At 35.2% G+C, this 15944-nt stretch overlaps 1 protein-coding gene across 1 annotated transcript in view; it reads right to left on the bottom strand.

Moving 5' to 3' along the window:
• DIAPH2 (diaphanous related formin 2) overlaps positions 1-15944 on the bottom strand; it is a 265682-nt gene that overhangs the window by 154220 nt on the left and 95518 nt on the right. Inside the window, exons 22-23 of the mRNA XM_063313683.1 lie at positions 10740-10979; positions 6154-6283 (exon numbers count right to left, since the gene is read on the bottom strand). Of these exons, the coding sequence (XP_063169753.1) occupies positions 6154-6283; positions 10740-10979 (370 nt within the window). The remainder of the gene's footprint in view (positions 1-6153; positions 6284-10739; positions 10980-15944) is intronic.

Genomic DNA, 15944 nt, shown 5'->3' with positions numbered 1-15944 from the left:
AGTTAGCCTTGTTTAAATGTTTCCTTTTATGCATATAGTTTATTTTATAATAGTTGACAGGTTTTGAATCAGATGTCTAAATCAAATTGGTAAATCCTTTTCAGTAATTAAACTTGTGTCAGCAACTGAATCAATTAAGATGATTCAGATAACTTCTGTGCATGGGCAGAATCTTTTTTTCCAAACCTAAGCATACACTTAGATTGAATTTTGCCTGATTCTACACCCCACATGTGTAGTTCTATGCAACTTAAATTCAGAATTAAATGCATAGTGGTTATAAGTAACTGAGAAATATTTTCTGCTCCCATGATGTGATTTATTTCTAGAGCTGCCAAGTTGTTAGGAAATTAAAATGAAACACACAGAGTGTTTATGTGAAATCTATATTGTTCTACAGTCTTCAAGAGCAAGCCAAATCATGCAGTGAACTAGAAAAATGAGTATTAGTTAAAGAGAACCCCATTCTAATAGCAAGCTCTCAAATTAATTTTGCAACACCAGCTGAAAAGGGGAGGGGGGAGACATGAAAGCTAAACTTACTCTCAACTTTGTAGTAGTAGCATACAAAGAAGAAAAGTCACTTGAAAAAAATAATAAAAGATCAAAACTTGCAAGGGTGTTTTTGGCTTATTTGCGGTGTTTTTATTCCAGAATAGTGCCATCAAAGAATTGTATTCTTGTTTTGCCTTTAAATCAAATTATGTTTACCAATAAAGAATAGGTATCTTTTTTTTTAACCTCTCTAAAAGTACTTCTACCAGACAGCTGTATTTTAAGGCACACAAATGCTCTGAATTAAGTTAGTCTTTACTGAAATTTTGTTTGCACTATATTTCTGCAAGCACAAGCAGGTCTTGTTGTACGGACAAATTGTATAATTATGTCTTCATCTAAGATGTCCATGAAATTTGACAGAATTTAGATTAATCACCAATTTCTTATTCTATAGTCACATTAATTACTTCTTCATAAATCATGGGTTTGGCTCATAACACGTATTTAACCCTGCTTCAAAGTCTCCATAATTCCATATCCCCAGTTCATATCCCCAGTGTATTTTATATACGTTAAGCTACGAAATGCCCTGTTTTACTATAGGGATCCTTCAAATGAGGTGGGCTGTTGTCCCTAAAGTACTAATGAAATGTTCATCAAACAAATTTTGTTTTATACTTCCGTGTTGCCTTATTTTGCATTTCCAAGATGATGTGGAATGGATATGTTCCCTGAATCAGGAGAAATAATGAGAGGCCCAGTGCGTTCTGATTAGAAAGCCTGTTAAAACGAATCTGCGTTAGAGCTGCCAATGGAGAACTAAAGAGGGTAATATTGTTTCACAACACTTTAATTAGCCCTTCAGGAGTTGCATGTTCTCCCTCCTCCTCAAATGTCAAAGTTCTTCCTCTTACAGTAGTCATTAACATAGCAGAGGAAAAACAGAGCACTCAAGTTCAAAAAGCCTTAGTTTAACAGGGGTGCCATATTTGGTTGTTGTTGTTGTTGTTGTTTTAAAAGATGACACATCTTTTCAATGCAAGGCATGAAAAGTCTGGATGAACTGAAATCAACACTGTAACAAGAAAGCAATTTCTGAAGGTTCCAGGTTGAACGTTTAAACATGAATGAAATTCAGATTGTTTTCATTCGATGAGTGCTTTGCAGAATTGTAAACTAGAGGGATATTTCCTCTCAGTTTATCACTTCCCTTGTAATATGCAAGTCGGACTACTTCCTTGGATTTAACGATGCTGCAGAATAACAAAAATTAGTTTGGGCCATCATGTGCATCACAAGGCCTGTGTGTGTGCCTGCTGTTAAACAAACAAACAAACAAACAAAACCAATTTGCCAAAATAGCCCTCTTCCTTTTCTTGTGCTGTATTTTTTTTAATGGAATCCACAAAAGATAACTTTCAGTGATGGGCCTACCTGAAGAATCCAAGGATAGAATATAAACTGGAGATAGAGATGTGGAGCTGATTCATTTTGACTAATGGAATCTCTACATCCAAACTGACAAAATGACATCCCAGCAGAGCTATTAATTTAAAGACCCAGATTCTAGTTTTCTTTTTGGTGAACTAATTCCTTGCTTTATAATGCTAATCTTGGAGTTAGGAGTCTTTTGATCCTGAGAATGCCCAAAAATGTCCTCAACCAGTGCATATAGACAGCTAAGGCTCTTTGATTAATGCAGGAGACTTTGATTGACAAGGAGAAAGACCAACAAGTGGGCAGACAGCTAGAAAGGTTCTTCCTCTAGACATGAGTTGAGTGTATTTGACAGGCTGGATAAACACAGTGCCAGAAAGAGCCTTGAAAGAAAAATCAAAGAAGGGAGAATAAGGAGAAGGGCATGGAATACAACTATTCTAGAAGCTGTGAAAATCAGCACCACACAAACCAATCTACCCATTCAGACTGGGTAGTGAAGGAAACTAAGAGTTAACAAAATAAGGAGAAAAAGGGTATGGATGGCTATGGATTGTACACAAGGGAAAGAATGGGTAGGGTGGGAGAGGATATAAAGAGCATGAGAATATTTCAATGCCCAGAGAGCTTGTTCAAACCATCTCAAGCTTTTGAGTCTCACTAACAGGTTAATCACAATCTTCAAAATATACACAGGCATAAGAATTATCTTCAGTATCTGTGAGTATTCCGCTGAGAGGAGAGGAGAGGAAGGGAACTATTTCTAATAATTTAAAAGGTTTATGCATAATTTTATCTCATGTAGAAGTATCAACATAAATTGAGAAATAGAAATCCAATTATGAAATCTGACTTATGAGCTCTTTATCATGATTTCTTTATATGCATTGTCCACCCCTTCTGAACAACACAATTAAAGTTAATCAGCTTTAAATTATCTTGAATGGAGCATCCTTTTAAGTCGGTCAATACTAATATCTCAAAAGTTGAGGCTGAACAAATGCCCATAGACTTTTGTGCTGGCAATAAGAGAACCCCAAAATATCCATTCAAATTTTCCCTGTGGATTTCTGTGGATCATTTTCTAATGCTTACAGTTCTTTTACTGAACATTTTCACATTTTCACATTTGAATATATTAATTAGCTCTCTCTCTCTCTCTCTCTCTCTCTCTCTCTCTTTTAACTCAATAACTGTGGAACTTAATGTGTACTGATGCATACTAAACATTTGTTAAGGGAAAGGAAGGAGAGAGTACCTGTCCTAGGGTTTTATAATATTCCTTTATGGTAGAAAAAATAAGGGAACATACGTTTTCTGAGAGCATCCTACTTAAAGATGTAATTGCATTAGGAAAAAAACAACACCACTACCAAGCATTCTCATGATGTTTTTCCCATTTTAAACAATAAGGATATTGATTGCAACCAATTGTGTAATTCCATAAGCACACAGCAATTACTGCTTGGTTTATCCTCTTTTCATCCCAGCAAAAGTGTGACAACCAATATGCTGATTTCCCTTGTGCCAGACACTAAATGATTCCTTATGATTTCATTATACTGATGTCTGCTTATGCTGAATATACTAACTGCATTAATCAATTATTGTGAATCTACAAGTTGAATAATTCCACGCTTCATTTTTTCCCCCCCAAACTGGTTGTGTTGGTAAGTCCTGTGCATTTTCTTATTATCATTAGGCCAACCCTAACACTTCCTACTGTCTTTAAGACTTTTTTAAGACTATTTTTACAGCCCTAAGGCCAGACACAATAAAACTACGCAATAGTAACAACCTTACATTAATACATATATATATATATTAAAAAAAGAAAACAAAAGCAATTAATACACTACAATCCAAAATTAATTAAGAATGAAAATACTAAAATGAATTGAAATAAAATACTATGTTAAGAAATTCAAAATCTAAGTGATGGTACAGTGTATTGTACAGATGGTAGCACAAAACTGGGCAACCTGGGAGGATATTTTTGGGTCCTTGTCCGAAAGAAGTAGCATTAGATAGAAGTCACTCTCCCTGCCTGGACATTTCTTCAATAATGGATATATAAGGATCAGTCTAGAGTCATTATATAGGGAACAATATAACAACATATGGCTTAGGGTTTCTACTGAGCCGTCATCACATGGATATAGTCGAAGGTGCATAGGAGTACCCTTGAAATGTCCAAAAAGGACTGCTGAGGGCAGTGCGTCCAGCCTGGCTAAAGTGAAAGGTTTATGAAATTTCAAAATTGTGATAGATGATAGATAAGCTGGAACGAACCCTTCGGGAAGAAAATGACAGATATTGGGGTGTAGCACTTTACTTAAATTTATTTGGAGATCTATATCCCAGACTTGTTGTTTCAGGGTGGTTCTAGCATTATCAAATCCTAATGAACACAGACTTTCCATAGAGAAGCCCAACAATTTAATTTTGTCTAAGGCTTTTTTTAGCCAAGATGATTTAAAATGATCTCTAAATATTAATGGGGCTAAACCTATAGGCAACATAATTACCTTTAGCCAGAAGGTAAGAAGAAGAAACCATGCTCTGGCATCCAATGAAACTATACCTATTTCTACCCGTAGGATGACATTTTTGATACTTGTTGGTACCATCAGTATGGCTCTAATAAAGATCCAAAGGTTCCATGAGCGGTGGGTGGATAGATTGATCGATCCAAGGGTTCCTTGGATGGATGGATGGATGGATGGACACACAGACAGACAGACAGATAGACAGATAGATAAACAAATCTAAAATAGGAAAAAAACTGAAGCAAACCCACTTGAAATATATTCAAAATCTTAAGGGAAATAAGACTTCAGATTCATAAATATTTCCCACTTTTACTAGTGCAGTGGTTTTAATTAAATTTTACCAATCCCTTTGGTTCAATCCCTTGATCTGACTTCTTTCAATGAAACTGCCAAACCTACCTAGTAAGTTGGTAATGTGTGTGTCCTCCTAAAGATAGCTTACATTTTTATATAATACATAGAAGAAAAGATCATACTTGATAAATTATCACTAGGCAAAAGACATTTCATGTCTGAACTCTGCTATAATTTACATCTGGATGATGGAACATCTGGTTATGAGCAACTATTTCTCTAATACAGGCCCCCTATAATTCTGATCCAAAACTTTACTGAAGAAAAATTAGCATGAGCACCAGCACCATGGTACAAATTCATGAATGCTACATAAAGTTCTGCAATAGGTAATCAACCATCTGTTTCTATTTACATAAGTGATGGCAAACACTGTTAAATTCATTACATTTAATTGAAAAGGCCCACGTTTAACCTAATCTGAATTTAATTTATAAACCACCTTTTATCCATGTGTACCTACAGACCAAGATGTTCAGCTATGGATGTTCCTGTGTCAGAGTTTGGGCTAGTATAGTTACAGACATCAATGTCAAGGCAAATTCTGTGGCTCTGCTCCTTTAGGATCATATCAAAAGAAGGCTAATGCCATCAATTTATGTAGGCTAAATATCTATTACTTTTACATTTTGCAAAGCCTTTTCTTTCTTTTTCCAAAATGTGGATGGACACCTGGACAGGTTTTTCATTTCTTTTATTTCTTCCCCAAGGTAAGATGCATCTGTAATGTATCTGATTTTAGCTAAGCTCTGATTTTAGTAATTCAACCAGATGAGAAAAATAGAATAGTGTAATTGTACAGAGAGATAATAAAGTAAGTTATTGAGGTAGTTAATGAGTTGAAAGATGACTCATCTGTAATTGGAAGCACTTCACTGTAACGTTTTATGCTGGCAGTTCTCAAAAAATTGATCTCAGGACCACTTTACATTCTTAAAAATGATTCAGGACCACAAAGAGCTTTGGTTTATGTGGGTTATATCTATCAATATTTACTGTATTAAAAAGTAAAACTGAGAAATTTTACAATATTTATTTATTTGACTTTGCGGATCCCCTGAAAGGGTCTCAAGGACCCCCATGGGTCCCCAGGCCACATTTTGAGAACCACTGTTCTATTAACTCCAAATAGTAGTAAAACAAATTATTTGCTTGTTTTCTCCTAGTCAATAAACAGCTAGAAAAAGAGCTATCCATTAGTCTTACCCATCTTTACAGTTTCCCCAATCCTGCAAAGTAAAAATTCAATGTTTCAAAGACTTTCCACATGTTAGTAGATCAAAATTACTCCCTGTCCTATCTCATGATATACCTTTGCTTGCACTTCCAACATGTTCAAGTTCATCTGGGAATTTTAGGATGTCCCGATATTTCTCCTCACAAAGATCAGCCAGGAAATGCAATAGTGTTGTTTTTTGATCAGATGATTTTGTATCTCTGATCTGCAAATGGGAAGAAATAAGAAAGGGGTGAAACATTATTTCTTAGGACTCTACTTCTAGAAATGCCTTCTCAACATATGTTCTTGGATTTGCTTGCAAATATAAATTAATTGCATTTCTAAGTTAACACCAATATGAAAGGCTCGCAGGCTACACATAACTGAGTTACATCTTTTTGCCACTTGGATTTTATTCTTATATTTATATTTATATTTGATAATTGTATTTATATTTTTATGTATTTGTGTTTATATTTATATTTTATGGTTATTGTTTTGACTGATCGTTTTTTACAGAAAACCGCCCAGAATCCTTCTTTTGGGAGGGAGATGGGTGGTGGCAAAATTTGAAAAAATAAGTATAAATAAATAAATAGATGTGGGTTTAAAACATTATTTTTAAAGAATCCTTATGTTAGGTTTTTTTTGTTTTTTTTTTTCGATTGCAGCTTTTAGCAGTTTGTAATTTTAGTTCTGTATGTTCTTTTTTCACTATGTGAGATAAACAGGTGTTCCAATGGGAAAAAAAAATAACTTTTTGTTTTTGTTTTATAAGACTTTCTCCTAAAGTAGAATTAAATGCTGTCTGTCTATATGTGGAGTGTCTTGAACCTCCCATCACTCAGATAAATGACCATGGATGACTCTAGAATTACATTTGCACAGACAAACTTACACTAAAATTATCAGGGTCTGATGTTTTTTAAGTAAACAGTGATGTGGCAGGCTACACATAATAGAGGTTTATAAAATTATGTGAATATTCATTTCTTAATAACCAACTAGAATCTGCCTTCCTATAACTTAATTATTCTGGACTTTGGGATAGCAGAGATTATGGTTTTCTTCTGTGTGACACCCGTTTAGCTACTTGAACCATGCTAGCATATTCCCACCAGTGGTCTTTTTTCAACTCAAAGCATGCCCAGTTCTCTCTCTTCGGAAGGCTCGGTTTCCAGTCTCCAAATTGCCCTTCTTTGTACCTTTATCAGTCTAGCTAAATCCTTCTTAAAATGTGGTGCCCAGAACTGGACACGGGATTCAAGATGTGATCTGTTCAATACAACAAAGAGGAACATTACATCCCGTGATTTGGAAACTGCCCTTCTATTTATGCAGCCTGTAATTGTGTTTGCCTTTTTTGCAGCCAGACGGCTCTACTTCAGTTTCTGATCAAATATAATTCCAAGTTTGTTTTGTATTTAATCTCATTATTCTATTCTGTTCTGTTCTGTTCTGCTCCATTCCGTTCCGTTCCTGTATCCTACCAGGATCATGTTTTTCCTCACCCAACCCTGTGTGTTATATTAACAGAATAAACTTTTAAGCACTCCCCATACCTCTTCAAGTCATTAATAAAAATGCTGAAGAGTACCAGACCCAGGCCTGAACCTTAATGCACTCTATTCAACACTTCATCCTGGTTTGAAGAGAAATTGTTATATGATTTTTGTTTTAAATGAGATGTGGATCCACTTAATAGACATGACATCCAGCCCAAATTTGACTTCCTAAGCAGAATGTCTACTGCATTTCACAATCTGTTAGAACAGCAACAACTGTGGAAATGCTAAACAACATCCAGTCAATTTATAGATGCAAAACTTTCAAAGCTACCACAAGATGTGGTAATCTCCTGACTACTAATGAGACTGTAGTTTTATTCAAATACTTTTTTTCTGAATCATAGTTGTATAAATATTAACAGTTCAATGAATCAACAATCATGAATGCTTCAGTGCATATATCAAAACTACTACTTCTGCTTGCCAGCCTTGATGCAGTCCATGAATTCTAATGGAAATCTCTTTTATTTAAGCAAAATTAAGTCCTGCATTCTCTGCCAAGGGTTGTTTACAAATTGCTGGTTTCTTCAATAATTCCACATGCTGCAGTATAACATCCGGAAAGATAATGCATTTTTAAGGATTTGCAATCAACATAAAGACATTAGTTTTGCAGCTAGAATCAGACAAGTTTAATGCATAGCTTCCAAGATGTCTTTCTACATCTGCCACTGAAAAATGCCCTTCCCCAGTGGTTCATGACTAAAAATGCCTGGGGCCAGATTTGCACAAATAAGCAGCACTGTGGTTGATTATTTCAAGATAGCCCTTGTGGCAAGTTATTGGGGATTTCACCACAATCCACTCAATTAGAAAGGGTAAGAATACCATCTGTTGCTTCTAGGAGATGAAATTCAAAGAACGAAGTGTGGGGAGAAAAAGACTGAGATTAAACTCTTATTTAGTGAACAAAACTGATCTCTAACTTTTCTTCAAACTTCCATGTGTACCTACATTCTCATTATGTCACTCCCATTCTAGGTATGTTCAAATGCTGTTCCAAAACCAGTAACCTGAGTTTAAACTCTAATTACAGTAGAAATAACAAACCAGTCGTGGATCGTAAAGCCAACATTGGAAATGGGTTTTTATTTAAACAGTATTACAGATCACCTCTGTAATTAATAAGCCAGTAATAACACAAAAAGCAAGCCTCTTCATGCCACAGTAAAAGATAACTATACCACGGACATCTTTGAGTATTTTTTGTTTTCTGTTCAGACCTTCCTGCCAGCCATATCTTCAACCTGTACTTATGATTTACAACCCACGGACAATTTACAGCCATATATTAGTAGCATAATGTTTATTTTATTTGGCATTTAGATTCAGCCACAAATCTTTTTTTATCCCAGTGATTATGAACTGTGACTTTTTAATTGCCCTTATTACAAGTTATATTGGATAAATAAAACTACGTGAATATACAATATAAGAACAGATTAGCCTTAAAATAATATAGCTGTTGTTCTCATTTTTTTTCAGACAACTGTGATCTTGGCTGCCCTCATTAACGCATTTAGAGTAGAAGTAGATAAAAGTAACAGCTTAACCACAGACTCAGATCTAGATATATTTCAGCTGCTATTATTAATGATGTTCTTACAGGATTATCTATTTTCAACTTTTCAGTGACAATATTAAAACAAAACAAAACAAAAACATGCAAGAATGTACATCCTATATTTCAGTAAACTAATTTACTCTATAATCAAATGGTGAAATGTGTAAATGATTTACCTCAAATGTCCTCAATTTTCAGCTTATTCAGAGACAAGGATATTATTCCTTACTCCTACTCACTTTAACACCACGATTTACAGCAGGAGTAAATTTCCCAGTAGAATTTATAGTTGGACAAAAAAATAAAAAGTGTGTGTACATATCCACTTAGCTACAGCATGCGTACAAGATTTTATAGAAATTAGGCTTTAAATACTTCAGATAAAGGAAGGCAGGCACTTATAAATATAGTAAAAATGACAAAAATAAAGACAATCTTCCTAATTCACCAATAAGAAAAAGTGACTGATGTTGAGTATGCATTCACATTATAAATTTATTTCTTGATAAAAGCAATGTTCATTATGGATTAATACTGACACAAATTTACTTTCTTTTTAATACTAGTAATTGAACTGTTTCCAAAGAGAAACTACAAAGGCTGGAATTTGGTGTTTGGCCAAATCCATTAGTTTGACCGTCTCATTCAAATACGCAAATGCGTATTGTACATTTTCTAAAGACTTAGTTGTAATTATGATTATTGAATACCGCCACCCCAGCAAAAGCCATCCCAAATATATTTCAGATATTTACATTGTAGATCAGTGTATCTTCTTGGAAGTATGGCCCACTAATTTAGAGAAATGTTCCCAGTAATTCACACAGTATTAATTATGGGAAGGAGGAAACCATAAATCAGGTTAATCCATGCTTGAATCATAGGTATGTCTGGGTATACAAAAGATTTAAATGGTAACTTTTTTCATAACATGCTTTCCAAATGATGATTTAATCTGTTTCTTTCCCCACAGCAGGTCTGCTGCTGTTGCTATACCTTTCCAGTTGGCATGGAAGCTATTATTTATCGTGTTGCAGCTGCTAAGAAAGATGTTATTTCCTTCCCAATTCAGTTGGATAATGGTCAGTGAAATTAAGCTGTTCTTTGGATTAAACCTTGCATTCTCATTTTCCCAGAACGGGACCAATGTACTTATCGCTGTTCTCTTTTTTTCTCTCTTCGCACTCACATACAAACAAGTCTGGGATTTATATGAAGAAACACAGCTGTAGTTAGTTCCCCAAAATCCTTTCCAGAAATATTAGAGTACATTGCATTTCTAAAATAGAAAACTGTGGGTTCCCCATGCTATACTATTCAAGGTATGAAATAAAGCTAGGCAGAAAGAAAAAAAGGTCGCAAAAAGTGACCTGCTCTTAAACACTTGTCACTGTGGAGAGCACTTAGAAACTAGAAGCAACATTCCAGTTAAAAAGGTGTTGTTGGGGTTTTCTTGGCAAAATAAGTTATTTTAGTCTACGTTTCAAACGGTTGCAGAAAAATGTCCTAGTACTCCAAAAAGGTATTCTTATACCGTTTACACTCACCTTGCAAAGGAAACTAATATTAAAACCCAGTGACTGGGCATTTCTTGAGCCAGCATTCATGTAGTTTCCAATCAGGAGAACAAATTCTAAAAGCTTACTGAAGCTTTCACTCTTCTTCAGCTCCTCACAAGCTATTGTGACTGCTATGATGCTGGGCTTGATATTGTTGATGTGCTCTTCAAACGTGAGCTTGAAAAGGATTCCGTTGAGACGAGGCCGCAGCATTTTCACTGAGCTCATCTGGAAAAGAAGAGGATGAGCGTGTATGAAAAAAGTGTTTTTCAGACAATAAAACAGATTAATAGCAATACTTTGGGGGGGGGGTTCCATATGCATTGGAATGTACAATATATTTGACTTAGCTACCTGTTGGTTGGCTGGTTTTCCAACCGAAGGAAAATAAAATATCCCCCAGGCTTAATTAATTTCAGACAGACAGACAGACATGGAAATTTTGACTCCTGGCTACTAAACAGGCAAGTCCATTTATTTTATTTATTAATAAATTTATATACCACCCATCTCACTATGAAAGTGACTCTGGGCAGGTTACAAATAAAAAATATAAAGCCATTATAAAAATAGAAGTAGTACAAAAATTGAAGATAAAAGAGGGAATCTAAAAGGCAGAGAGAGTATCTAAAGCCACCAGCCACCCCCAGGGCTGCCTACCACTTTTGGATCCTCAAGCTTGTTGGCAGAGCCAGGTCTTGGTGCTCTTCCTGAAGGCCAGAAGAGTGAGGGCCAACCTCACCTCCAGAGCAAGATGTTCCAGAGTTAGGGGGCAATGGCAGAAAAGGCTCTCCTCCTCAACCCCGCTAGTCGGAATTCTTTAACCGGGGGGGTCCACAGCATGCCCTTCCTGTCAGACCAGGTGGTACAGGTCGATGTGATTGGGACGAGACAGATCCTCAGGTAACCTGGACCTATGCCATGAATTTTCTAGGTAGCGTGGCAGCTTCTTCACAAGTGGTTTGCCACTGCCTTCTTCCTAGGGCTGAGAGAGAGGAACTGGCCCAAAGGGACCCAGATGGCTTTGTGCCTAAGACAGGACGGTCTCCTGGTTTCTAGCCTGGTGACTTTAGCCACTGGACCAATCACTGCACCATATATATTTGTTCCTTCCTTCATTTGTTCCCTATCAAGCTTAATAGTCCTTAAAAGCTTAGATGACTTACTGGTTCGTTTTTGCTTTTAATTTGCAAATAAGTCAACTTATCCACAACATGGTTATGTAAACTAACCAAGAAAAAAAACCTGAGACAAATGGTACCTGCAGATGTACATCCCAATTTAACTTAAGTCTGGCCTTTGCATATTTCCTCAACTTTGCAGTGCCGGAGATCACAAACGTTTGTGATTACTGACATACAGTTACAGAATAGCTTTACCATTAAAGAAGGATGAACCTGAAACACTAAATAAACACTACAATTTTAATGGTATGTGGGAATGACCTTGAGGGATGAGGGGAAGAGATGCTGCTTAAGGAACAATCAGATAAGAGAGGGCATAGCCCACAGCTGCATAACAGGCAGAAAAAGAAACAGAAAGGATCCTCTCTAACTTATCAGGCTGAAATTTGTACTTTCAGACTTGCAAGATTCTGTCAACATACCCTTACAATAGAGTAGAATTAGCCCATCTGGCTGTTTCCTGTCTGGTCTACCTGATGCTGAGAACAATGCACATAATCTGAGGATTTTTTTCTGCCTTCCCACGAACACATCCTGTCACATTACTTTATTTCTCCAAATAGTTTTGTCAATGCCCATCGGAGACAGTAAAGATGTTCACACATCCTTAAAAATAATTCTTTTTTACTCAAATTCTAATCTCTGCCTCTTCTTCATTTTCTTCCCATTCATTTGTATTGATGCATTTTCTTTAAAGACTGTTAACATTAGAGCAGGATCAAATCCTATAAATAGAATACAGTCCTTTGAGGTGGTTTACTACTGTTGTTATTGTTGTTGTTGTGATGTCATCATGATTTCATCAGTCATACTTATTCCATTAGTATTGCATGTATTTCTGCACACTTCCTGTCTTTCCCTCTCTTCCAATCATTTCTTCAAAAGAAATGTCCGTGACAAAGCATCAGGAACTAACATAGGACCAGATGCAGAAGCTATCGGTTCCCAATTCCTAATTCACTTTTTCCACCTTCTGTGGCCACTTCAAAGAGGAAAATTGGGAGAACTATTTAACTTAGTTAAAGTCAGGAATCATAAACCTTTGAGGTGTCTTCTGTATCTGAATGTTAGCACTGTTATAAATTAACTTTACCATTTAGAATGAACAAGGGCTCATAACTGCAGTCAAAGCTTCTACCATCCATAATTTGAGATTGATATTTTCCAAAGTGATATTATTTGAGATATTTCTATGTACATTTTTAAAAAAGGATAACCATTATAAGCAAAACTCAGGTGTTGAATATCCTATTAGATTAATTAATTAATTAATTGATGTGATGTGCATCACCAAGTAAGATTTGTAGAACTATATTTAATCTCCATTTAGAAAGCTATCGATCTCCACTGCAGAACTTCTATTATGGTAGGTAACATTGTAATAATTGTGCAAATAATATTGATGTATACAAATAATGGCATCGACAGATACAATTACTAAATGTTTTTACTGTCACTGTAGAATTCTAGCTCAGCTAAGCCCTGTAAGCCTTGAAAACAATTTGACTGAAAATGATGACAGTTGTCAGATATGATCCTTTCCTGCATTTCATAAGACTTAGATTTTGATTTTATGATTTACTACATAAAGTGCCCAGGGATACTGAATACAATTCCATATTATGCAAGGCTTTATTTATATTATGAAGTCACTGTCCATCAAAATACTACCAAGGGAATTTCATTTTTCAAGCTGATCCTTTGCTATATTAAAAAGAGGAGGGGGGCTACAATAGCTTTTAAAAACTGGTACAAGTACTTTATTTCCCTACAGAGCATCTGATAGATTTATGCTTTTGCTACGTAAAGCACTTCCAAACAGCTTTTTGCTTCTTTTACCACCTAAAATAATCAGACTCATTCACCCTGGAATAGATGGTGGATCTCCTTCAAGAGGGTTATTCTTTCTGTCATCATGAAGTGAAGGTCAAATGGTATTCAATTCTTAAAAGGAGTTAATCTATAATTCATGTCAGACTGAGAAAAGTTAATTCCTCTAAATTGTGTTCCAATCCAATCAGGGGTCTATATGTTTCAAAAGCTTGCTTCTAATATTTTAGAACTGAATACATTTTTTTTTGCCTAATCTTTTTTTTTTTTTTCTGATCTTCCAACAGAGATTAAACACTGAGAAGGAGGAGGGGAAGGCAAAAGGAAAACAGTATTCTCTGTACAAAATAGTGTAGAGAGAACAGAAGAAATAATAAATGCAATAAAAAGTTATTGTACTTTAGACATGCGAAAATTAAATTGCATATTTGTGGTTAATGCATTCTTCAGATTACCACGGTGAAATTCCTGACATATTCAGTAAAATATGTCAGGAAGTGTTTATTAAATACTAGATTATTTCTTCATATCACAGAAATCCCAAACCGGAAACATTAAAGCAATGTCAAAACTACAAACAGTTTTGAACATGTCACTTTTCATATCTGAAGCTTAAGATATCACTATAGTAACCTTCCTTTGCTTTCCTTCATTAAGTTTCATCTTCCTCACGTTCTGTGCAAAACTTTTTTATTATTCTGGGATATAACTCCAAACGCGGTACCTAATTTGAAGATATAATTCATCTTAATGTTTCATCTAAATGAAAATGTGATGCTCCAATTTTCATGCACAAATAAGAATATTAAGCTAATTAGTCTGTTATAATAAGCCGCCTAATTAGAAAGTGTGACTTTTGTAAATGCATTTTAAACATCTAATTCTGACCTTTATTAGATTTGATGGGTATATTGATTATCCAATTAAAGCCGTATATTAATCATTAACTTACCTAATTTGTATATGCAAATAGGTATATGCAGTCTGGAAAAAAAAATCCCCACACCTTCAGATACAAATTGAATTTTCAACCATCCTGTACTTTTCAACACCAGTGTTCAGATTATTATAAGCAAGAATCCTTTAAGTCATGTTGTGATTTTTAACTGCAAGCTGAATGAGAGAAATCTACAAAAATGATCAGTTTTTATAAACAGCACAGGGCCTTTGAAGTGCATTTGTATAGCATTGACTTTAATTAATTATTTATTTATTATTTATTTATTGTTCCAATTTATATCACCGCCCATCTCCCCCTGAAATTGATCCTCTAATTCCATCATTTAACAACACTGTCTAACAAACAGCACATTTCATGTGTGTCTATGTATGGGAAAGTATATATTGTGATCCACACAGTAATTTGTGTACTATTTTTGATCCAAAACGTTGATGGCTGTGTGATTATCATTATATTTTCACAGTACAAATGCAGCAACCAGGAAAACAGTAGACAGTTTGCCATTCCAAACTTCACTTTATACCACCTTTGAAGTTTGCTTTTAATTAAAATATGGTATTAGATGTCTGATATTGATACATCTGGGTAATATGTGACTTACTGAACAGCCTAAATTAAAATGAGTCTTCCTCAAAGGATAGAATATGGGGCAAAATAGAAAAAAAAAACTAATCTTATGAGTTTGCCTCTCATAAGATTAGAAATAGTTCTAGAAGGTTTAGCTACCATGAATGTATTTGGGTCTAAATAAGCAAACATTTATAGCAGACAGAAAAAGTTAAAAATGGCTTTTGAGTGGAGGCTTAACACTTCCTTGAAAAGGTGCATTGGAATTAAGTTTCACACCAAACAGATGATATGGTAATACAAAGGCAGTGAAGGTGGTCAAAGAGATATTGAAAAGACAACAAATAGCATTTTTTTAGTTCCTAATCATCATCAGGTTTATTACAGCCCTAAGGCCAGATACAATAAAAACATTCACTTTCCCCTAATATACACGCTCTGCAATCCATAAGCAGGTACAACTTTCTTCAGTCAAGCAGAATTCTTTGTAAATCATTGAACAATAACAGAATTTTATTACATAATCTGTGGATTTTCAAGTACGTACAACGGTCGCAGATTTACTGTCCCTCCCAAAACGGAGCATCAATCCTATCTGAAAAAAATTAGGAACTCCCTGCTAGTTTGAACATGGCCAAATTCTCCCATGAA

This window comes from Candoia aspera, chromosome 12 (genome assembly GCF_035149785.1).
Source record: "Candoia aspera isolate rCanAsp1 chromosome 12, rCanAsp1.hap2, whole genome shotgun sequence".
Classification (NCBI taxonomy): domain Eukaryota; kingdom Metazoa; phylum Chordata; class Lepidosauria; order Squamata; family Boidae; genus Candoia; species Candoia aspera.
The sequence above is the reverse complement of the archived record's forward strand: the minus strand, read 5'-3'. Positions and strand labels throughout refer to the sequence as shown.